The sequence below is a fragment of the Sorex fumeus genome, unplaced genomic scaffold (assembly GCF_029834395.1).
Source record: "Sorex fumeus unplaced genomic scaffold, SorFum_2.1 ptg000037l, whole genome shotgun sequence".
Classification (NCBI taxonomy): Eukaryota; Metazoa; Chordata; class Mammalia; order Eulipotyphla; family Soricidae; genus Sorex; species Sorex fumeus.
This window is the reverse complement of record NW_026606094.1, coordinates 55,603,171-55,628,733: the sequence shown is the minus strand read 5'-3', so window position 1 is coordinate 55,628,733 and position 25,563 is coordinate 55,603,171. Positions and strand designations below refer to the sequence as shown.

The 25,563-nt window shown below is 36.9% G+C and overlaps 1 protein-coding gene across 4 annotated transcripts in view; it reads left to right on the top strand.

Annotated features, from left to right (window-relative positions):
* The window catches only part of ETV1 (ETS variant transcription factor 1), a 99,608-nt gene that overhangs the window by 39,260 nt on the left and 34,785 nt on the right, over positions 1–25,563 (top strand). For all 4 annotated transcript variants that reach the window (XM_056118307.1, XM_056118308.1, XM_056118306.1 and 1 more), the window contains 3 exons: positions 16,424–16,553; positions 20,242–20,430; positions 24,336–24,583. In XM_056118307.1, the coding sequence (XP_055974282.1) occupies positions 16,424–16,553; positions 20,242–20,430; positions 24,336–24,583 (567 nt within the window). The remainder of the gene's footprint in view (positions 1–16,423; positions 16,554–20,241; positions 20,431–24,335; positions 24,584–25,563) is intronic.

Here is a 25,563-nt window from a genome sequence, read left to right as displayed (position 1 = left end):
TTTCTCTGTTCTTGCCCTTTTCCAGATGGAAGGACCAGTTTCCTCCCAAGGCACTTTCTCCTGGCAATTAAACTGTGAAGATGAAGATAAAATCATTTAGTAACACTACTGCTGAAGTACTATTATATTAGAATTCAACTTTAAAATTTAGAGGACTGAATGAAGCATTCTGTACTTGGTATCTTTATTTTTCAATTAATGGTTCTCATGATGCTTTTAAAATTAGGTCTGTAACTTTCTTTTGATTCTGCTTTTTGTTTTATTAATATAATAACATCTTTCCTACATCAACGGGAAGTAGGTGGTCCACAAAACATCTTTTAAGCAGCAAGTGTTCTAAAATGTTGATCATATTGCACACACACCTTTGTAATGTACATTATGAGCCATCCCTTCTTGGATATAGCAGATTACACCCAGTTTTGCTTTTTCTACATGGTTAAGGAATCATTAGGAATGTCAGTGCCCATCTTTTGCTAAATGTAAAAATGCCCTCATTTACTATGGTGTGGAGTTCTTTGGAGACTCAGCATGTTAAACCCTGTGAATAGTTTCAAATCCTTTTTGTTTTCTTTTTCTTCTCTGACATCAGTAAGCAGGTTCTCTTTTTTTTGTTGTTTTTGGGTCACACCCAGTATTGCATAGGGGTTACTCCTGGTTCTGCACTCAGGAATTACTCCTCTCAGTGCTCAGGGATGCTGGGAATTGAACCTGGGTCAACCACGTGCAAGGCAAATGTTCTACCTGCTGTGCTATTGCTCCAGCCCCAATAAGCACGTTCTTATACCTAGTATACCCAGTCATTAAAAATCTGGAGATACAAGAAGAGATTGGCCTAAAGGCCAGAGAGTTTGTATCATTTGCCCCTGCACATAGTTAAATGGGAGTGTTACAACAGATCTATTTGGGGTTCTTATAGGTGCTGTATAATAGTAGCTTCTATATTTCTATTGTCTTTGTTATTACAGTTCTTCTATGTTCTTATTTTGTAATGAATGTTTTTATTAAAATACTCATAGTTGAGTTTCAGGCATACCATGTTGCAACACCAGTGCCACTGGTCCTCTTATTTTTTACCTCATAGTTATAACTTGGGCTGGAGCCACAGCACAGCGGGTAGGGCGTTTGCCTTGCACGCGGCCAACTTGGCCGACTGGAGTTCGATTCCTCCGCCCCTCTCGGAGAGTCCGGCAAGCTACCAAGGGTATCTTGCCCGCACGCAATGTCTGGCAAGCTACCCGTGATGTATTCAATATGCAAAACACGGTAACAAGTCTCACAATGTTACTGGGCCTGCTCGAGCAAATTGATAAACAATGGGAGGACAGTGATAGTGACAGTGACAGTTACAGCTTTGAGGGCTGACTTCAATGTAATCTTCAGCAGTAGCAGTTTAGCCACCTCTGTCTGAAACTACCACCCCAGCTACTACACTATGTTTCTCTCTCCTCTTGCTGCTTCTCCTCTTCTCCTTCTTTGCAGTGACCTGGTCTTATATAAGTTTCTTGTTCCCAAGTCTTGGAAGTTTCTGCTGTCAGACTAAGTTGCTCACCTATCAGGACTCATATGCCCTTTGAGTAATCAGATTGCATACATATAAGATGGAATTCATAACTGTCCTGTTAACCTCTCCTATACTGTGACTAACTGAAATTCACAACTGTCCTGTCAACCTCTCCTATACGGAGATTTTTCCAGTTTTATAGGACTAATCAGTTATATCATATAGAGGGAACTTACTGGGGCTCTTGATTATTTAGGCTACCCTCCTTATATCTTCTTTAAGAGTTGGAACAAAGCACCAATTTCTTGTCTTCTAATCTCATATTCATTGTCCAAGAACACACTGCTTGCTTTTTCCTGCCTTAAGTGTCCTATTACTCCCTTCCAGATTCTTCTCCTTGTGTAAACTTTGTAATCTCATTATTTGGTTGACATAAGTGAAATTGAGGACAAGATGAAAGAGAAAAAGTTGGGAAATAGCAGCCTGATAAGGAGCAGACCCTGCTTATAACATAAGTCACTTTATTTGAGTTTTAGACTATCTTTTTGACTGGAAGTAGTTGAACTAATAATGGTAATAAGTTTTACTGAAAACTTACTACAAGTCAATTCTTATTCTAAGGTCTCATGTGCATTAACCCATTTAATTCTCACAATCTCCATAATGCTTATTGTGATAAACCTCATATTACATAGAGAGAAAACTAAATCTCATGACAGTTACCTTGTTCATGAGAAGCCATTTAGCTAGTAAATAGCAATATTTAATCTTCATGATCTTAAATCCTCTGTTGTTATATTGCTAGATGACTCACTAGCTCACTCATAATTTCAGTGACCAATAATTTTGGGTTTGAATAATAACCTCACCAATAGCCATCATTGAATACTTATATATACTTCCCCTATACTATGTAATTTAATCCTATCAGCAGTTCCAAAGTGTAGGTGCTATAGTTACCCTCATTTTAGCAAATGGGAAGCAAATACTCAGAGTGGTTAAGTGGCTTCTCCAGTTTTATAGCTGGTAAATGGTGTAAGTAAGAACTGAAACCAAGCAGATTTAAGGGTCTGCTAGCATTGTTATCTTATTTGACCTGAGTTATCTTATTTAGCCTGAGAATGTGCACTTATGTATCAAGTCCACAATGTAATGAGACTTTCGCCATGCTTATTTTTGTTGGTTAGAGATGTGTGTGTGTGTGTGGGGGGGGTATGTACACACTAATATTCTTTTAGCTATAATGGTAGATAAGGAGTAGGAAAGTCATTAGTTGTGTGTTTGGGTGAGTAAAGTGAGTTTAGTACAAGGACTGATGTAAAGTGGAGAGGTGGGGATGGTGGGTCTGGGGCAGATAGGAAACCATGAGTTCTCGAAAAGGAGCAGATACTAACCAACCAACTACAGCCCTGCTTTTCAACATTGCTAGTTATTGTGTGCATGCCAAGAGTGTGTGTATGGGGGGGGGGGGAGAAGGAAGGGAGGGAGGTAATTTGGGTTCTTATGTCAGAAAAATATTTTGAAACTTATTTTTAGGTGCTAAGTTCCGGGTGGTGGAGCTGGGGTGTGTGAGGCTGGGAGCTCACTCACCTGGGGGTCAAACCGGTAGGGCTAGGTGGACAACAGGTGGGGCTAGAAACTGTTTCAGGGATGTTCCTAAACCTATTTTTAAATGATGACACTGCACTGCACTGTCCTCTCATTGTTCATCAATTTGCTCAAGTGGGCACCAGTAACATCTCCATTGTGAGACTTGTTACTGGTTTTGGCATTTCAAATATGCCACGAGTAGCTTGCCAGGCTCTGCTGCATGGGCGGAATACTCTTGGTAGCTTGCCTGGCTCTCAGAGAGGGACAGAGGAATCAAACCCAGTTCAGCTGCATGCAAGGCAAATGCCCTCCCTGCTGTGCTATTGCTTCAGCCCAAATTATCACAACTAACTGAAAATATTTAAGACCAAACCGAATTGCTTGCAGTTGGATTTAGATCACCTAGACTGATGAATGAGTGACCTTGTGATGAGAGACAATTGGCTACACCTCAGCATCATCACTGTGTTTTGAAGAGAAGATAAGCATAGCCCACATCCAGAATAGTTGTCCAGGCTATTCTATGAGGGTGGCATAATCATCCTTTGCAATGGAGAGAAAGTTCAATGTTAAGTTGACTACTGTAAAATAATGTGCTTGTGAGATGGTAAGACTATCAAAAGGCTTTATTCTGTTGATAGTGAAGGATCCTGCTTCTTGATTTCAGCTCAATCCTCAACACCAGTTTCCAAGTCTGTAGATGCCCTATCTAAGATGGGCCTGCAGAGGACAGAATGACCACTGGGGCTTTTTCAAACAACAATTTCTCTGTTACTCAGGTGTACACCTCTCAAATGCATTCGGAAAACTTGCAGTGGAATGCACATTCATTGTTATGGATAGGAAGTTATATATTTGGGGGTGGGGGGCAACAATTCATGCTTTCTTGAGCATTGTGTGACTTCTCTTGGAACATTTCTGGTTTTATAAGAAATTCCTTGCAGATTCTGAGAATCTGCTTACAAGAATGAAGAGAAAAGCAAGATAATTGATGCTATGGCCTTTTCTTTTTCTCCATATAAATAACTTTTCTTCTGTGTTTTTAGCCCCTGGGGCTTCTCACTCATGATTCCTGTAGAACAATGGTTTCTGAGTAACTGGTTCAGTAGCAGTGTAGCACTGTTCTCCCACTGTTCATAGATTTGCTCGAGAGGTCATCAGTAACATCTCCATTGTGAGACTTGTTACTGTTTTGGGCATACCGAATATGCCACAGGAGCTTGCCAGGCTCTGCCATGCAGGTGGGATACTCTTGGTAGCTTGCCGGGCTCTCCGAGAGGGAGGAAGAGGGAGGAAGGAATTGAATCCTGTTGAAAAGCAAACACCCTACCTACTGTGCTATCACTCCAGCCCAACTAGTTTAATCCCTAATTAAATGATCACTTTGGACAGGAACTGAATGTTGATGTAGGTAAACAATATACCTAATAACACTAATAACCCTTCAGTATCTGTATTGCAAACAATAATGCCCAAAAGAAGTGTGTGGGGGAGAGAGAGAGAGAGAGACAGAGAGATAGAGGAAGGGAGGGAGAAGAAGGAGAAGGAAGGAGGGAGAGAGGGAGGGGGACAGAGAGAGAGAAGAGTGCCTGCTATAACAGAGGGAGGGTGGGGGAACTGGGGGCATTGGTGGTTGGAAATGTACACTGGTGAAAAGATGGGTGTTGGAATATCATATGACTGACACCCAATCATGAACAACTTTGTATCACTGTAATTTAATTAAAAAATAAATACATGTAAATAAAAAAATATGTAAAATAATTCAGCAAGCCATGACAAAAGGTAAGCATCTTTGCTTCCTTTTGCTTTGTCAGGCCTACTAAACAACATCTTTGTTCCCAAAATATCATCAGCAGGCAAATTGGGAATGAAATCTCTATCACAGGATAATATTTCTTTGAAGACATCATATCATATTTTTTGGAGCTGTTCTACTTAAATAGTATTCTTTTAGAAAAAATATGTGCATCAACCTTGTGGGCTTTGGCCTGTATTTCTAATTCAGAAATAATATAAGTGAATGTCTTTCTACATGCTGCAAATAATGGAAAATCATGAAAACTCGAATCAGGATCCCTGTCCTTAAATGTATTTGAGCTTGCATTTTGATAGCAGTTTAGAAATGTTATCACTTGTTTTGTCACAGACATAATTCACATCTTTCTTCAGGCACTGTAAACAAGAGAAATGGTTTAATGGCCCCATAAAGGCACTCTGCTGATAGCTGAGATTAGGCCCTTTAGTAATGGATGTTGGTGTGTATTTGTGTGAGTGATATGTGTGCTCAGTGGGGGTGGGGTGAACTTGGAAGAGGTAAATGTACTGGAAAAGAATCTTTGAGAGGTTTAGCTATAGCACAAAAATTGCCGTTTTTTTGGTGTATCTTGGAAGATGGATATACAGAACATAGATACTCTTATGATTACTTTTATATGTCTTCCCTTTTGCCTCTGGAATTTAACTGAACACTAATTGAGGTCATTGCCATCCACTTATCACCTGAGATTGAAGCGATATTAACTTAAAGTGAATGCTTTTCATCTAGTGAATATTCCCAACTACACTTATTTGTATAGAAAGGCTGCATGCATTTTTCATGCCATGCTTGTATCTGGTCTTAAATAACCTAATTTATGTATACCATTTACTTATCCCCCTTTTACAGAGATTATTTTTTTTAATTCACTGCTATGACCAAGTGAAAAATTTTTACAGGCATTTTAGTGTCTGCAAAATGATTTGTTTGGATTTTCTCAATGATAGTTTGTAGACGAGTATAAAAAAAATTCTCCACATTATACATAGCTTTGCTGTAAGTGAACACTTTGAAATTCCTGAAAGCACATAAATTTGTAGTTTTAATTTGTAGCCTTAATATCATGTCATTTTTCATCACCTTGTTTGCATATATCCCTGTGTAAATTGGCTGTACAAAATCACACCCTTTTAGTTTGGGGCGTGAGAGTAAATAAAGAGTTAATAGAACAAAATCAAATGTCCTTTGTTGGCTAACGGAGCTGGAAGCATGTAGCACTGTTCCGCATATCCACGGTTATGTCTTCTTTCAACTCTTTCATTGTAGATTATATTTAGAACAAGGATCAGCAAACTTCCCTGTGAAAAGGCTGAAAGTAAATATTTTAGGTTTTGTGTATCACAGGATTTCTATCTACTGCTTTGTAGGCCCAAATAGCTCTAGATTAAATGAATGAGCAAGACGGTGTTCCAGTGAAACTACAGAAAAAGGAGGGGAATTGGTTTGACCCTCATACTGTAATTTGACAATCCCAGTTATGGTGTACTGTACAAGACTGTTAAAAAAAAAACCTGGATTTTGGAGCAGACCAAAAGTTTCATATGGAAACTCTCATCAAGGGCAGTATTCCTAGCTAGTTTGGCTTCTAAAACTCTATATCCCAGAGACTCAGAAACAAATCTTGAAACCCAGTGGCTTTTGGCAGAAATGCGTCTGGACCACGCAGTAGGTTACTGTCGCTGGGCCACCCAGGGGGAAAAGGATGTTGTCCCTCAGCCTGCTTTCCCCTGGCGACTTGGTGGCCATCATCCTCCAGAGGCCATTGGACAGTCAGGTTTGGGCCCACAGTGACGAGACATGCAGGGCCTCATGGGATGGGGGTGGAGCCGGGCCTGTCCTTCCCACCCCAATGAGACCCCAAGTCATCGCCCACAAACGGCTTTTCTGGCTTCTGATCAAGCTGCTTAACAGCCATGATCCCAGAGACTCAGGACGAAATCTTGGAACCCAGCAGGCTTTGGCAGAAATCTCTCCAGATTTGTGTTAAAATTTAGGAATTTAAAAATTGCGCAGCCACTACTGCAGCCACACAACATCATATGTTATTCATAACCAGCAGTAGAAAACAAATTGTCTACTGTTGCCTTTTCAGCAGATCTGAGTGTTGGGGTAAAATCTCAAATAATAATGGTGGGTCTGGTGTCAAAATATTGAATGTGATCAAAGTATAGAGAGAGTAATGTGGAAATCATCTGCCCCACAGGTAGGGGGAGGGTGTGGGATGGGGGTATACTGGGGCTGTTAGGGGTAGAGAATGGGCACTGGTGAAGGTATGGGTGTTTTGTTGTATGACCGAGACTTAGACTCGAAAGCTTTGTAACTGCTCTCACGGTGATTCAATAAATAAAATTATAAAAAATGAAAAAAAAAGTAAGGTGGAGTTCATGCACAATTCAATCAGCTAATCAGTGGCTGAATAAATAGCAGTACTCCTACATAAGAAGAAAGAAAAAAAAAACCTCTATATTTGATTAAAAGACACACAGCTCTGTTTAGAGAAGAAACAATTAAAAATGTGATGTGTTTCTCTGCTCAGGGAAATTGTTTTGTACTCACAGAAATTGTTCTGTTTCACGTTTTATGATAACAGTTGGGTGGAAAGTAGAGCAAAAGGTCAGAATCAAGACAACTTATCACTATTTACATTCACTGTCCACATTTAGAAGGAGACCCATCACTTGTGACATTTCAGTTATCAGTGGAGGGGAAGCTTTGGATATTGGCTAGCAACATTTTTTCTTCAGTGGCATATGAGTGGTGTGAAGTTTTAAATGCTTTTGGTCACAGTAGTAAATTGAAAGGAGGCTGAAAGCTTAAATGCAGTCACAAATGCTCTGCAAAGTATTTTTATTTAGATACGAGTGCTAAGAATATATTACTAACGTCATGTATACAAAATTATGTATTACGTAGGCATGAATCAAACTTAAAGAACATCTCTGCTATCTTTATTATAGAAAGCATGAAAACAATTGAAGTAAATATTAGAATAGACGTCTTTGAGCTCTCCTTGGTAATGACTGTATCTTATTGTTCTCTTCATCTTCCTTCTTAGCACCTGGCAGAGTATCTGGGCCGTAGCATAATAAATTAATACGTGAAATAATGATGAAATGAATGGATAAAGAAACATTATTTGTGATAATGTTTTACTTGTGCTGATGCCTAGAGGAAATTTTAAGTGGGTGTTTTTTTGAAGAAAATTTGAATTGTATTCTCAGGGGTGCGGGAATTGCAGCCAAAAGATCAGGACTACAATTCATTACCTCTTGTGAGTCTTAGATCTTTGGTTACACATGAAGCTGTTTCTTTAGGCTTTAAAAAAATTGTAAGGGAGGAACAATAAATATCCTTATGTTGAAAAAGAGAGTCAGATAGGACTGGGAAAGACTTTTGCACATCTCTGTACTATGTAAATGTTTTAGAAAAAGCATTTTAGCTAATGTTTTCTTTTTTGGGTTCCAAGCTCAACCACAATTTGTAAGTTGACACCTATAGCTAAGCATATTATCATTTAAATTTACAAGACATCATCTTCACTATAGAAATATAAACAAAACCGAATTTATAGATTTCACTGTTTATTCTCTGCACTAACATGAACCAGTCAGTTATAACAAACCTGGCCTGTTTTTAATTTAATGGTACAATAAATGCTCCAGTGTCATGGTTGTTTAGAAAGCTGTTTTCCTGTGAACAAATTTTAAATTCTGTCATTAGGTGTTCAAATGTGACATATTGCATGTCTGCCCTCAACCAGGGCATGTTTGTATACCAGCATTGTTTCATTTGTAATGCCACAACATTTCTGTGCTCCAGTAGAATGCCCAAGTTGTGCCTCCAGGGGCTGGCAAAACAGTATGGGGGGCATGGCACTTGCCTTACACCCTCCTGGGCCCAGTTTGAATGCCCTGAACTACATGTTTTCTGGGACCTCCATGAGCATTGCCAGGGGTCATTCCTGAGCATGAACCGGAAATGGCCTGTGGCAGTGTGGGTCAAAAGTTGAAAGAAAACACAAACAGAATGCCAGATTGTGCCTCCATTTAAAAAGAAAAATAGAAACAAGATGACATCTCATATTTTCAAATTTCAAAATGAAACTGTTACTAATTTAACAATACTTGCTGAGAAATACCATAACCCCAAGTAAACTTTTGAAGTAACACATAGTTAAGTTTATTTTGAGTCATATTTTAAAAATTTCCTGGTATTTTGGAACTCTTAAATTTAACCATTAGAAGAGCTCAGTCAACTTTAGTCAGCCTTAAGATGTGGTTTTAAGGTCAAGTGTCCATCAAAGGAAAAATGCAAAATACTTCTTTTAAGTGTTCTTTCTGCTTCTCAAAAAAAAAATCCGATTATCCAGAGAGGTTGGAGGAGTTGTGGGTCATGAAAGTTTGCCTGGAAATGTGTTTGAGGAATGCCTGAGGAAGAGTGTAGATAAATAATCTCAATTGCCCGATGTTAGTGATGAAGATAAATATATATCATGTGAATTAAGACTTCTTTCTGTAAATGAAATGAAGGAGTTAACTCAGTTGACTTGATCCACTTCAAGGAAGGAGATATTTACTTTAATTAAAACTATGAACAATGCACATGCCTGTAGCTGACTGTTTCAGAGCCAGGAAGGGCAGGACAGTCAAGTGAATGAAACGTACCTAGCAGCCTCGGCAACAGGCTGGAGCCATGTTCTGCGAAAGTAATTTAATTAGTGTTGATCATGACTCCAGATGATGGTGATTTGATAAGGAATAATTTAGTACTTAACAGCCTTTTACATGCACCAACTCCATGTGGGAAGGTAAAGCAAATTGCACAAAATGAATGCGCTGCTTTCACTCGTGCTGGTGCCAATGGGCTGGAAAACTGCCTGTTAACAGACGCTCATACTCCTGTGATGAAATACCCAGTCCTCAGCTCAGCCCTCCATGGTAGAAGCCACTAGCCTTTCTTCTTTATGAATAAATTTGTGAAGTCGTATTTGTGACGCAGAATCTCTTGGAAGCAGAATAGTGAACGGGAGTGGGGTGGGGGTGAGGGGTTAGTTAGCACGTAGTTCTTGACAAAGTGTAAAACTCGAGGTTGGCTTACTTTTTCTTCTCCACACACATGCCCAAATTAAAAATAAAGTCTAGCCAACTCAAATTTATTGGATTTCTTATTTGGCCTATGATTAAAAAAAATAATCATCATTCTAAGATGCATTGTGATTTGAGGCCCACACATGTTGAGTGTGCTGTGGAGAGGATGTTCTGGACTGCTGGAGTTGGTGAACCTGTGAGAATTGCTGAGTTTTTGGTATCTAAGGAAAATAAAAATTGCTAGGCTCTCCCCCCGCCCCCCCTTTAAAGTCATTTGAAGTGCTGAACCTTGTTGAATACAATGTACTGGATGTAGGTGTTGCCGAGTATTACAGATATTTGAAATTTACCCTGTTATGAGAATGGTCTGGGAATTTTTATAGGTTTAAGACTCGGGATAAACATTATCTCAGTTTAGTGAATCAGAATTTCTGAGAGTAGTATATTAATTGTGTAGGTTTCCATAATCAAATATACGGGGTAGCTTAAAAAAACTGGTTTTGGTTTTCTTTTTTGTTTTGGATTGTCTATACTTCTGGAAGCCATATATGTATGACCTGTAGGCATCTGCAGGGTTCTTAGGAATGGGAAGAGAAAGTTTTTCGTTCCTCTTCTTTTCTTCCAGTGGGGATTATAGAAGTATTACTCTGATTTCTGTCCTCACCTTCACATGTGTATTCTCTATAAAAGTGTGTCCGTGTGTCTGTGTTCTGATTTCTTCCTCTTGCTCAGACACTTGTCATAATGAGGTTAGGTCCTACTCCAATGACCTCATCCAAGCTAATTCTCCAAATAAGGTCAAATACTGAGGTTATGATGTTAGATCACCAACAAAAGAATTTCTGAGGGTAGCACAATTTAATATTTAATATATGCAGTCTGGCTATCTTTTTTTTTTTCAGTTCTTTTTTTTTCAGTTGGTGGGTGACTATATTCAGGGATCCTACATCTAGTCAAGTTACATATGATAGCACTGTCTTTTTTTCCAGTATCTCTTTAGAATGTTCATGGGACTTGTCTGAAAGCACTATGGCTTCAATGTATTTTGTCTTTGTGTGTATGGCAGGGTGGTGGTGTGGGCCAGAGCCAAAGATTCTCAGGGCTTATTCCTGGCTCTATCCTCAAAAATCGCTCCTGACAGTGCTTTGGGGACCAAGTGCAGTGTTAGGGATTGAACTGGGGATATTCGTGTACAAGGCTAAGACTTCAACTCCTATGCTTTTCATTCAGCCCCCCACAGTAGTAGAATGCTTGAAAGCATATCTGCTACAAACAATCATGCCTTTTTGCTTACAGGTTGGTATGTAGACATCCTGATTGAAGGCTACTATCAGGCTCACAGCCATTCCTGATGTACTGATAGCAGAATTGTCATTCCTCCGTTATCTTTCCTGGATTAATTTTCTGATATGTCTCCTGGAACAAGAGGAGGCAAGACATGTTCATGTATCTTAATTTGTGTTGAATTGCTTAATGTTTCTCACATAAAAAATCTGCTACTGAGGGGTGCATTGATTATATTCTAAAATCAAGTGTACAACTTGATGCATTTTATATATGCAAGATGTACATTTTATATAATCACAACCCAGAGCAAGATGTAAAGTACTTTTAGTGCTGTAGGTTTCTAGTGCCCTTTCCCAGTTATTAATATTCCATCCCATCAACAGAACTGATACTCCTGAAACATAACTTTATTTGGTTTGTTCTTGAAAATCATGTATGGAATAAAGTTCTATATTTGGCTTTCTTTCCTCACCGCCTGTGAGACTATCTAAGCTTTTGTATCTGTCAGTAAATAGTCATTCCTGCTTAGTATTCCATACCATGAATATGCGTGATTTTTATATTACTTTTCTTGCAAACATTTGGGTTTTCAGTTTTTACTCTTACGGATGAAACTGTTTTGAGCATTCTTTTACTTGTTTCTTGAGAGTATATGCCATCTTATAGGGATATAATTATTAAATCATAATTTAATATGCATTTGTTTATGATAGTAGTTGCCACTGCATTAGTAGAATATATAAAAGCTTTAAAAATTTATTATTTCTGGTGCTGGATAGATAGTACAGTGGTTAAAGTTCTTGCCTTGCACACAGATAACCTTGATTTGACCAGCAATACCACATATGATTCCCTGAACACACCAGGAGTGATCCCTAGGTGCAGAAGCAATATGCCTTGAGCTCAGCTAGGTGTGACTCAAAAACCTAAAAATTTTCATTCTAATCTTCTGTAATTTAGCGATTATAGTGGACATATTAAGAGAATATGGGTTTAGTTATAATTTCCTGGTGATTAATGATGTGGAAAAGCTTTTTTTTTCCTTTTTGGGTCATACCCAGTGATGCACAGGGGTTTCTCCTGGCTCTGCACTCAATAATCACCCCTTGCGGTGCTCAGGAGACCACATGGAATGCTGGGAATCAAACCTGGGTCAGCCCTGTGCAAGGCAAATGCCCTACCCACTGTGCTATCCCTCCAGCTTCTGTAACAGCTTTTAAATGTATGCTTTTTGTTACTCATTTGTTTCTTTTGCTATTTTGTCAGTCTTTCTCTACCAGCTGCCTGTTCAAATCTTTGCCTCCTTGCATTATTTCCTTGTTGTTGTTGTAATTAGGCCACAACTGTTAGTGCCCATGAATTTCTCCTGACTTTGTGCTCATGGTCACTCCTGGTGGTGATGGAGGTGTCGGCTAACATATGTTGGCAGAGAACAAATCAGGAGGGAGGGGCCTTGAGCAGGGCAAGTGCTTTAATTCCCATAATATCTCCCTAGTCTTTTAGTCCATTTTTAAAATAGGGCTACCTCCCAGATGCTTGGTCTATGTGGGCCTCACAAGGGAATGCTGAGGTCCAATTCTGCAGTACTCAAGTCCTGATATTGCTAAGGGGCTCTCACTGGCTATGCTTGAGGACCATGCTGTGTCCCAGCCACGTCGTCTACCACTCTGAGCCATATCCTTGGTCCCTTTTGCCCATTTCTCATTGAACTGTTGTTACAGTTCTTGAATGCATAGCAATTGTTATTATTTCAGTGAATTCTCTTTCAAGATGTTTACTGGGAATACCTTACGTCTGTAGCTTCTTTTACTAGTGTTTTGTTGTTGTTGTTGAAGACAAACTCTTTTACGAGTGCCCCTTTTGTTGAAGAGAAGCTCTTTGATGTAGCCTGATTTACAGATTATTTTGTTTGGTTGTTGTTTTTTGTCTTCTGATCATTAATCACTTTTTATCTGTTAGATAAGAAATATCAATACATTATTTTTGATTGTAGTCATCTCTGATATTTTGACAGATACACGTGTAAAACACACTGCATATTTATTAGCTCTTGAAGTCTTACTGTTTTTATTCCCCTAAAAATTGGATGTGATCTCTCAGGTATAATGAATGATGTTATGTCTTCAAATTAAAATTAAGTATGTTGCTACTTCTTTTTCTTAAGAAAATGTAAAATTAAATATTTAGTAAAAATTAAATGGGTATGCACATTTTGATATGTATTTTCAAAGAAGTATAAAGCACTGCATTGTGGCACTGCCCACCCGTTGTTCATCGATTTTCTGGAGTGGGCACCTATAACGTCTCCATTGTGAGACTTGTTACTGTTTTTGGCATATTGAATATGCCGTGGGGAACTTGCCAGGCTCTGCCGAAAGGAGTAACAAATGCAAACTAAATAAAAAATCAAAACACTTGTAACAAAAGGAGCATATCTATGACTAATGTTATGTTGCAATGTATTTGTTGTTCTAAAGAGTAGTGTATACACACATAGAATTTTCTTACACAATTTGCACAGTGTTACTTTAAAGTTTGATAACTTTTGTCTTTTGAAAACTTTTCATCATGCTAATTTAGGACTTAGGGAAAAGTAAAGAGATAATATAATGAACTTCCATCTGTCCAGTAAGCAGATCTTAACACTTACCATCATTTTTCAAATTTTATTTGTTCCCCATAAACAAGTTTTTCTAGCTATTTTAAAGAAAATTCTATACATCTTATTGTTTTATCTGTGAATACTTAGTAACTCATATGTTTAAACCTATATTTTTGCACAGCTGCTATTCTGTTAGCACTTCCAATAAATTTAGCAAGAACTTCTTGATTTAAGATTTTTTTATTCCTGGCCCATGTTCAAATCAGAATCCAAACAAGTCTTTATATTATTGTTTACTGAAGTTCTAAATTTACCTTTATCTGAATAGTTAATAAATTAAAACATTTTGACTTTAAAGTTAATGGACATGAGCCCTCATGGCACCCTCTTTCTTGGCATATAAAGACACTGGTAATTTGTCCTTTGTTTCTGTATCTCTACTTTGTGCTTTGGAAAAGTATATTAGCCACATATTATATTAGGAAAATGCTTTAGTGAAAGACAACAAATTTGGGTGAATTTTTTATAACTTTTTGTCTAGGTTTTCAGATGATTCAGAGCTTTGAACATTTTTGTCAAAATTATGTGGACATAACAACAAGTACTGTTTGTTTCCTTGGAGCTTAGTAGTCTTGATTTCAAATGTTTTCGTTAAAATTATACATGGCAATGAAGATAGTGCATGTTTGTAATAATGTGATCATAATCAAAATTAATGGCATCACAAACCACAAAGTTTCTCATCATATCTTTGTTTATAGAATGTAGACTTAATATTGCTTGATTACAGTTTCTATAGGAGTTAGAATAAATCTCTAGAGTGTGTGTCCTTGTATGTGTTCTTTGTTTCTTCATACTGGTTGATACTGTACATAAAAATGCAGATCATTCTCCTAGATTGATTTTTACTTTATCTCTTTGTTAATTATTTTATTATAAAACTGATTATTATATAATCCCAAATATTTATAATTTAGGGTTCACTTAAAGATGAAAATAGTGTTACTGATGTTTCTTCAAATAAATACATTTATACGTCTTCAAATAAATATACATATATATTCTTTCATATTTTATGGTCTATGTATTTCAGCAAGCATTAATAGATTTATTATATGAAAAAGAAGAAAATATTTTGGGTAGAATAGTTGGCTTATAGCAGATTATATGTGACATGTTTACACCTATTTCCACAAATTTCACATTCATTTATCTACTTTTGTTTAGTAGGTAGACACGTACTTTTCTATTCTATGCAAGCACTTGACCATAAAGATGCTGAGTTTTTATTGATATGTAGGAATGTTCGTAGTGGTGCTTAAGAGGCCAAGGGACCCCTCCTGGTGACTCTTGACCAGTGATTAACTATGAGGGCCTAAGGGTAGACCACCACAGCGGTGCTGGGGAAGGGGTGTGCCGCGGATACAAATAGTAGTGCTTAAGGGCCGCTAGAATTATACCTGGCAGTGCTTGAAGGAACTGTGAAATGCTGGGATTTGAACTGGTGTTGGCCCCATGCAGGCCATGTTCGTTCTTTCCTTCTTTCTTTCTTTCTTTCTTTCTTTCTTTCTTTCTTTCTTTCTTTCTTTCTTTCTTTCTTTCTTTTCCTTCTTTCTTTCTGGCTTTTAGGGTCACATCTGGCGATGCACAGGGTTCACTCCTGGCTCTGCACTCAGGAATTATCCCTGGCGGTGCTCAGGGGACCGTATGGGATGCTGGAAATCAAACCTGGGTTGGCCACGTGCAAGGCAAATGCCCTACCTGCTGAGCTATTACTCCAGCCCCAGGACATATACTTTACATGTACCCCTGTACTATCTTTTCTGCTTCAGGAAAGTCACCCTCTTACTCCTCCCCCATTGCATTGCCACTGGGGCTACTGTTTTACCCCTGTACTTCTCTCCTACTCCAGAAATGTCATTTTCTTCCCTCTTCCTCACTCACCCCATAGTATTACCACTGAGACTTCACCTGGATTTTCTTTTATGACTGTTCATTTATCATTATATTAAGATCTTTCTAGTAGTACTAGTTTGATTCCTGGTACCCCATATGGTCCTCTTGAGTTATGCTAGGAGTGATCTGAATGCAGAGCCAGGAGTATCTTAACATCACTGGGTATGACTCAAAAGAAATACACCAACAAAAAGATATTACTAGTAGTATATTTGAGTTTCCTTAGATGGTATGAAAAAATCACTTTAGATCTTTAGTTAATTCTTAAATAATGTATTTTGGCCTTAGTCATTAAATACCTATTTGAAATGTTTTGAAACACTGAAAACCAAAATACTAGTTTTGTTCATGTAACTAAGCAAATTATAAGTGAGTCCTTTGAGTAATGAGAGGTCAAGCATATCTTTTATTATATAATAAAAACAGAAAAGAAATATAACAAAGTTTGCCAAAGTATTTTTTAATAAAATTAAATGTAATTCTTTCTGTATATAGCACTTTAATCAAGAGAAGCGCAAGAGATAGATATTCTTGATTCATTGTTCTATTTCATTTTTGTGGATTTTTCTTTTTCCTAGTGGCTTTTCATGGCCTACCATTGAAAATCAAGAAGGAACCCCACAGTCCATGTTCAGAACTCGGCTCAGCCTGCAGTCAAGAACAGCCCTTTAAATTCAGCTATGGAGAAAAGTGCCTGTACAATGTCAGGTAAAGCAAGAAGTCATAAATATATGTAAAGGATGGTAATTCTTATTAAAACAAATATCCACAATAATATAAAATCTCAAGTCATCAGAGTAACTTCTTAGCAAATAATAAGCTAATTAGGTAATGCATTTAGCTGAAGTCTGAAGACCATTTACTATCTGATCACACACTTTTTGAATCATTTTAAAGTAGTAATTTTCATTCCAATCATTAGTAGCTTTCCTGCTGTAGTGATGCATCTTGGGTTTGAAAAGAGGGTCTTACTTGGCACAAATAGCTATTGAAGTTCTTATTAGAATGAATGCATTATGCACTTCAGAGTTTATAGAAAAAAATGAAACATTTGGCAGGTCTAAGCAGTACATTAGTTATCTGACAGGCTTTGCAGATGATCTATACGATGCATTCATGGAGAGTTGCAATAAAGTTAGAATTTTATAAAGCTTAGCAGAGGCTATTATCCATTAAAAAGCCAGTTGTTCTTTCTGATGATAATAAAGGGTGGAGCAGTGAAAGTACAGTGTGTATTTGTTAGAAAATTTGATAACATATATGTTCATTAAAAACACTTCAAAGTAAATTGCAGTCTGATATTTTTCATATTGGTCTGTTATTGCAAAAAGAACAGTTTGGCTCTGTATCTTGAATATCATTATTCTCACTTATACTAGAAACTTAGTTCTTGGTTCATTTGGAAGCTTATAAAAATGATTGTAAATATTTGTAGTTTTATAAATTGCATTGATTAAAAGTTCATAATGCTTTATGATCCAGTTGGTTTTCTTATATCCTGATATATTTATTATATATGCTCTTTATAACCAAGATATATATGATTCAAGGCACTTCTTTTTGTGTAGTCTTCTGCCAGGCTGACCACTGCTTGAATATTCTATTGCTATTTGGTCTTGCAGACTAGTTTTTCATATCTGCTTTCCTAGGAGGTACACTAGATTCTGAAATTATTAGCTAGCTCAACTGAAACTGCAAAGCATTTATTAGAAAAGATCTCTTAAAGTTGTTAATAAAGCATAGTGAGTTCAGATTTAAAAAATTAATCAATCTGATCTTTATAGAAGCTTTTTTTCTTCTTCTTTGGTCACACCTGCGATGATCAGGGGTTACTCCTGGCTCTGCACTCAGGAATTACTCTGGCGGTACTCAGGGGACCATATGGGATGCTGGAAATCAAACCCAGGTTCGCCATGTGCAAGGCAAATGCCCTACCTGCTGTGCTACCACTCCAGCCCCTTTATAGAAGTTTTAACTTTTTCATTTTCTCCTAAAGAGTACTCTGTCTTCACAGAAAAGTTATTAACGTATTGAAGAATTTTTAATTCATTTAACCAAATACAATTTTTAAATGTTGCATTTCACTATTGATTAGAAGTGTGAATGTATAACAACTATTTGTATAATATAACTGACATATATGAATTAACAGTGGAGAAATTGCCTGACTATTTGGAGGTTTTACTTGAAGACCAATAATTTTCATTGAAAAATTTCTATTCCGGACAAAAGTATATCTCAAGATAGAGTTCTTATGTGCATTAGTAATATTTAGGGTGGAAACTAGATCTTTTTATATTTCCCATGGAACTGTGACAGCCACGTCATTTCACGTGAGCTCTCAATTCTCACTTGGAAATACTGGTAACGGGTCTGGAGATAGAGTAAAGTGGGTAAGGGACTTGCCTTATGTGCAAGGGACCTGCCTTACATGCAACCGACCTGTATTCTGTATTTGGCACTACTTAGGGTCTCTAGAGCCCCACGAGAATTGATCCGTGAGCACAAAGCCAGAAGTAAACTGAGCACAGTTGGTGTGATCCCAAATCCAAAAAACAACAAAAACCAAAATATTGATGAAGAAATATTATGAATATTTCTGACTTTGCTTTAAAGGTAGATATATTATGAATCTTACTGACTTTGCTTTAAAGCAATGTGGATAAACAAATATTACTTCAATAAAATTAAGGGAAATAAAAGTAAGAGTATAGTTCCAAAAACATACGTCCTTACTTCTGTAGAGTATGTTTATACATGGATGTGATTTATATCAACTTAATTCGTAACTGAGTCAATTCTGAAGGACCGTTTCTTTTTTAAAGAACAAGGTCATTGATGAAATGTTTTATTTAAGGAATATATAGAATTTAACCTGGAACTAACTTTTTCTTTAAAAGTTTGAGTAAGATCTGTTTCCAATACAGTGTGTTTTAGATTACAATTAAGTAACTAATTAAGGTACTAGAGTGATAGTATAGTGGGTAGGTGCTGACCTTACACATGACTGATCTGGGTTTGATCCCCAGCATCTCATATGGTCCACCAAGTGATCTTTAATGCAAAGCCAGGCGTAAACCTGAACACAGTGAACAAAGCTAGGTGTGTCCCAATAACAAGAAGAAAAAGAAGAAAGCCTAAAAACCCAAAAAAAAGCTAGTTAATTTACCTTCCAGAGATTACATTAATAATAACAAAATAAGCACTTTGTTGTAGACAACTTGAATAATTCACTTCACATAAAACAAGCTCGCTCTGTGTGTGTGAGAAAGAGAGAGAGAGAAAGAGAGAGAGAGAGAGATGGAGGTAGGGAGAGAGAGATTGTGTTTAGAAGCAAAAAGATGGCAATACGATTTTGTTTTTAGGAGCATTATTCTGTACTCATCCTTATACTCCAAGTAAGCTTAAATATATTAGAGACATGTTAATTTGTCTCATTAATCTTTATTGTTCATGTGAGGAAGTTGATACCAAATATCATTTATTTCATATAAGCACTGTAGCACTGTCCTCCCATTGTGAGTGGGCCCAGTAATGTCTCCATTGTGAGATTTGTTACTGTATTTGGCATAACGAATACATCACAGGTAGTTTGCCAGGCTTTGCCATGCAGGCGAAATACTCTCGGGTAGCTTGCCTGGCTCTCTGAGAGGGGCGGAGGAATCGAACTCGATTCAGCCTGGCCGGCGAGTGCAAGGCAAACACCCTACCCGCTGTGCTATCACTCCAGCCCATTTCATATAAAAAGAATGAAAATAAAGCAAAACTATTTCTTAAAATTCTACCATAAAGACCAACCAGGTGTGTTCTTGACCTTATTAAACTGATTTAAGTTTTTGTTCTAAAATATTTTAAAATATAGATGCATAGTATTAAACTTGCTTCATAATTTAGAAAAGATAGATCATACTTTTGTAAGGAGCTGTATCCAGCATAGATTGGTAGTGATATTCCTTAAAGTAAGTTGTTTATATGTGTGTTCATAATGCATAAAATTTTCTATTTATTCTGTTAGAGATTATATCTTAAATATCTTTATTTCAGTTTAACAAGATGGTGATATTTAAGATATCTGAAGTTCTGAAGGCAAAAACAAAAGTGAAATTGTAGCTTTTCTTATGATTAAGCCTCAAAATAATAATTTTCATGGGTTAGAATTTTAGTTTTTGTTTTCTATGGCTTTTTTTTTTCTTCCGGGTAGCTGCAACCTGACAGTGCTCAGCATCTCCTGTTGGCTTTGTTCGCATGCATCACTCCTGGTGGTGCTCAAGGATCATTATTTTTCCGGGGATCTCTAATTCAAGCCTACTGCATGCAAAGTGCTTTGCATTTTACTTAACCAGTTGAGCTAATATATCTAATTCATGTTCTTTTTTTTCTTTTTTTCCCTGGCTAGTGCCTATGATCAGAAGCCACAAGTGGGAATGAGGCCCTCCAACCCCCCAACACCATCCAGCACTCCAGTGTCCCCACTACATCATGCATCTCCAAACTCAGCTCATACTCCGAAACCTGACCGCACATACCCAGCTCACCTCCCTCCATCACAGACCATCCAAGACAATAGCTACCCCATGGACCACAGGTAATCTGAGTGTACCATCTTTTAAAAACTTTCTTTGGCGTTCTGAGAGAAATTCCCATCATCAACTCCAGTGAGAACATTGTAATTTTGAGCACATATGCAAAAATCTTTGTAGAAAGGATTTCTCTACCTTGAGTCATAACTAATTTGTGGAGAAGGTCATCTATAAACTTTTTTATAAGTATTTAAATTAGTTGCTAAAATGGGAAATTAATCTATATACTGACATTTGAACATTTTCCTTTCCCATTGCTTGAATTAAACTGCTTCACTTAAACTTTAAATCAGATCATCCTATTTTTATGAGCATATGTGTGTACTTATTCTATAAAGGTAGAAGACTAATTTTAGTAGATGGCTTATGGAATTAGTTTCTTTACCTTAAACTGAGTTGTTTAGCTGTATATAGTTTTGTGCAGTAGAACTTGATTGAAACTATTTTTCATCATTTCCGATTGATGAACATTTAATGTTTATATGCATAACCCTGGACACTGAAAAGTTAAAGTAAAAAAAATGAATCTGAATTAGTTTTACTGAGATTGGAGAAAGGCAAGAACCGGAGCTAAACCTGGACCTAACTTTGGTGCAACTGTTACAAAAGATGAGTATTGACAACAAGAAAGGAACAAACTCATGTAAATAAAAAAAAAAGGTTGACTATTTTCAGCATCCTTTCTTTATTGTCTATCCTATACTTATATAGAGTAAACTTTGTGCTGGTTGATAAATGTTTAGCAGGCTCTGTGGGAGAAAAACTGAAAGGTTTGGTTTGCAATATTTGATGAATCGGTAATGTAAACATTATCCCTATGGCTGATTATAAATTATCACTGTGACAAGCCGGAATGAGGAATTTTAAAGTGATGTTCAGTACTTTGCCATGGCATTGGACAAATTAAATAAAGAATCTTAAGAGCATAATTAGTAGTAAAATGTAACATACTAGAAAGTATTACATTTTGAATATAATTTTCCCTAGTATAAGTTTAAAGCATTTGTAAATGAACAGTTTCATTCTTACTGGTGGCTGTGTTTAATAATTTAGCTCACAGAATTCCACATGATTTAACAATAAACCAGTGCAAACTGGCTCTAACACACTGTCATAAAAATGACTCAGCCAAAGGAATCTTCTAGATCAACAGCGGAACCAAAAGATGTGCCACTGGCTGCTTTCCGAAAATAAGAGAGTACTCAGATTTACTTTTGATTGAATAGGGTGTTTAAAGGAGACTCAATCTCAAATTATAGCAACTTAGATTATTAGAGAATAAGATGACAGCATTCTTTCCCATGTGAGGCTAAGCTGTATCTTTTCTATCTTTGTTTCCATCACTATATCCTTCTGTGCTTTAGTTATTAAAGGCGTCCTATTGTCTTTCCCTTTTCACCCTGCCGATTTGAGAATGGTATGAGCATCTGTGTAAACAGTTTTGTAAATACAGATGAAAGAGATCTGTTTGCAGGGTGGGCCATTAAACAGAGGCACATTGTGAAGGGCTGGAGAGGGGAAAGAATATGGACCAAAAAAGCAAGTTTTATTTTACCCTCTTCTGCTGACTTCCTAGACCTCTTGATTCCTCAGTTTTCTGACCTTTGCTGCACCACAATTACTCATTGTGCTGTTTTGCTTGTGGTACAGTTATTTCTTATGGAAGGGGCCTGGCAAACAGTCCTACTTCTAGGTGACCTCATATGGAATGCTTTAGCCAAATCCATTTTTATTTCTCTACTTGAAGTCAAATGTTTGAGACCGAGAACAGCCGGCCCGGAACTCAAAGAGGAAAGGTTGGGGTCTTTTCCCAATGTCCCCCCACTGAGTTTTGAGGACAGTACCAGCTGGCCAATCCCAGGAAAACCTCTGAAACCGTATGTTTCTGAGGAGGATTTCTTGAAGGATTCCAGCCCAAAACAACAGTCCCTCAAGTTATAGATGGAAAAATTTGCTCTGGGAACAGATCTTTTCCCCAAATACCCCTTCTGGTTTAAATACCCCTCCTCACTCAGGAAATACTTCTGAGACCAACTGGTCTATATACCCCACTTCTGTTCTTCAGACTCACTCTGCTCCTTAGGTCAACCCTTTGGCATTATTCCCTGATCCGACTGTGCAGGAATCCTACCTTTTTCTCTGTCTCCCTACCAGTAATTACTGTTACTTGTTATTCTACAGCCCATCAACATGATAATAAATGTTCTTCCCAAAGGTGCTTGAGTCATGTAATCCTTACCATTGGTCAGTGACTCATAAGACCGGACCCCAACTTTTAGCTTTCTAGAAGCATGAGTATTTGATGTATGGATGGCTCTTACGAGTATCAGCTGCAATCAGGTTGGCTCGTAAAAACAAATGACTTGATTCCTTACAAAGCTTTTAGTATAAGTATTATTAACTTCCTTTTAAGGCTTCACAAGCAAGCCGGTTTCTTATTTTAACTTCAAGTTACAATTTTCTGATTCACTCCTTGACAGTTCTTAATGATAATTTCTGTTTCTTTTTTTGGCTAATGAAATAAGCAAGAGAAGGGAAATGAATGCAGTGCCAGTCAGCCTTACTGTTTTGCAATATTTGAGTTTCTAAGTTTATTTTCTGCAGGTGTAGGTGGAAATTTCAGTGCATGGCATCCAGGGAGCCTAGAGTTAAATCATAGCATAGTGTGTTCTTAGAAATGCTAACTCAGTTGCTTTCCCATTCTTGAGCTTTTACTTTATTTTTATTTAACATTACCAAAATTAAATGTTAACTTTCCAAATTAAAGTCTCAGGAATGTTTTCATTGGGGATGGGGTGGGGTGGATGGGAATTAATAGCCTTATATTTACTCATTGAAATGTTGGGTAGGTTATTTTTAAGCACTCTTAGGGCATTTTTAGAGCACTTTTAAATCTTTAATTAATCCACATCTTTGTGGTGGGTCAATGTTATTATGGATGAGAAATACAGAATTGAATGAGTGTGTGATTAGCCAATCATTACAGAGGATAGCCAAATAAGGAACAGAGAGATTCACTATTAGCTTATACGAAGGCCTTAGATCTTTTCTATGACCTAATAGCAAATCTATATTCTTTGCATTTTTTAATGTTTTATATATATGTATGTATCCTATACATATGCTTATTCATGTAAACCTCATACTTTATAAAGCTATTGAAAGCTAATTTGTTAATGTGTTACTGTTGACAGTGAAGAGGTTAGGTTTTAAAAACCACTTTGGATTTCAGTTTCTTTTCCAGTTTTGTTATTTACCAGAATACAAATATAATTACAATACTCTTCAGAATTTAAGAAACCTGCACATCTGTAGGGGCTTAGGGGGAATTTGTTCCATTCTTTTCTTTCAGAATTGATTGGGATTCCCATAGTTAATTATAAAAGAAGTGAAAATTAAATTTTAAAAGTAGTTTTTTTATTCGGTTCAGGTTTTTTGTTTGCTGATACAGTTTCATCATAGAATCTGCCCATTTATATCAGACTTTTTGTTTTTTTTTTGTTTTGTCTTTAATGTGTATTGCATGTATATGTGTATGTATACATATATATTTATGTAATAATTTGAGATATCATCATGGAAAGTTTAGTAAATGATCCAATTAAACATTTTAGCTGTTATAATAATCTGTTCTACTATCCTTATTGAAATCACACTTTTAACTTACTCTAATATACTAAAGTGGTGGTGGCAGGAACTATTTAGAGGGGTAATGTAATTTTTGTTATGATTTGAACAAAATGCACCTACCACTGACCCAGATAAGAAAAATTTAGTCTTTCTTAAAAGTTTATACTTCTGGTCAATAGATATCTTGCTCTTCAACCAAAAAGTTAAATATATTGTATCAGAATTTTAAAAATAATGACATGTTACTGTTTTAATTGAAACATGCCTTCTTATTTCCCAGATTTCGTCGCCAACTTTCTGAGCCTTGTAATTCCTTTCCTCCTCTGCCAACGATGCCAAGGGAAGGACGTCCTATGTATCAACGACAAATGTCTGAACCAAACATCCCCTTCCCACCTCAAGGCTTTAAGCAGGAGTATCATGACCCAGTGTATGAACACAACACCATGGTTGGTGGACCAGCCAGCCAAAGCTTCCCCCCTCCGCTGATGATTAAACAAGAACCCAGAGATTTTGCATATGATTCAGGTAGGTCACTGCTTTAATGGAGTTATATTTAGGAGACTTTATTTGTGTGTAACTTTGGCTTTCCTTTTTGTGATGGGGGTGGTGCACCTGGCAGTGCTCAGGGCTTACTCCTGACAGACTCAGGGAGCCATAGTGAGTGCTGGGAATTGAGTCTGGTCAGCCCTGTGAAAGCTAAATGCCCTATCAGCTGTACAATTCCTCCTGCCCTGTTGTGTGTGTGTGTGTGTATGTGTGTTGTGTGCACATGCGTGTGTGTTTTCATCAGACTGAGTCACTCATCACAACATTTTTGGTGTGTAATATTCTGATTTTTATCCTAGTTGAATCTTTTTCTGTATGTGAAGGGTAAGACTACCAAACCATTTTTATATGACTCAATGATTGAGTGAGTATATAGAAGTGAAATCAGGTCAAAGAGAACTACAGTTAGCAAAATTACATATTCTTGGCCCAAGAAAATAACACTCATTATTTTTCTGATTCTGTGCTTTCTTTTCATTTGTTGTAAAACTGGTAACTAATGATACTTATAGAAAATATTTTTTGTATTATATCACATTGCTTTATATTTATGGTTTTGTTTTTTCACATTATTGGTGAATGATACACATAATAGCAAAAATACCAGTTTGGTTTATTCATGAAACTTATCTTCATTTTTCATTTTAGAACTCACCTTTACTTATACTTACTGAACCAGAAATGCTGCACAAAGTAGTATTTTAAGATGCAGAGGGGTGGGTTGCAAAAAAGTAATAAGTGCTTTATATTTATATTCCAAATATAACCAACTTATTTGCCAACATTTGATTTTGAGATTTTTTAAAAAATTACTTGACTCGTTACTGTTTATTTGGCTATAAACTTGAACTTAGAGAACTTTTCACACATATCAAAAATTTTAAAAAATAATCATATAAAATCAAGCACATGGTTATGAGAAGGATAATGTGTACCTACAAGATATTATTGATATGTTT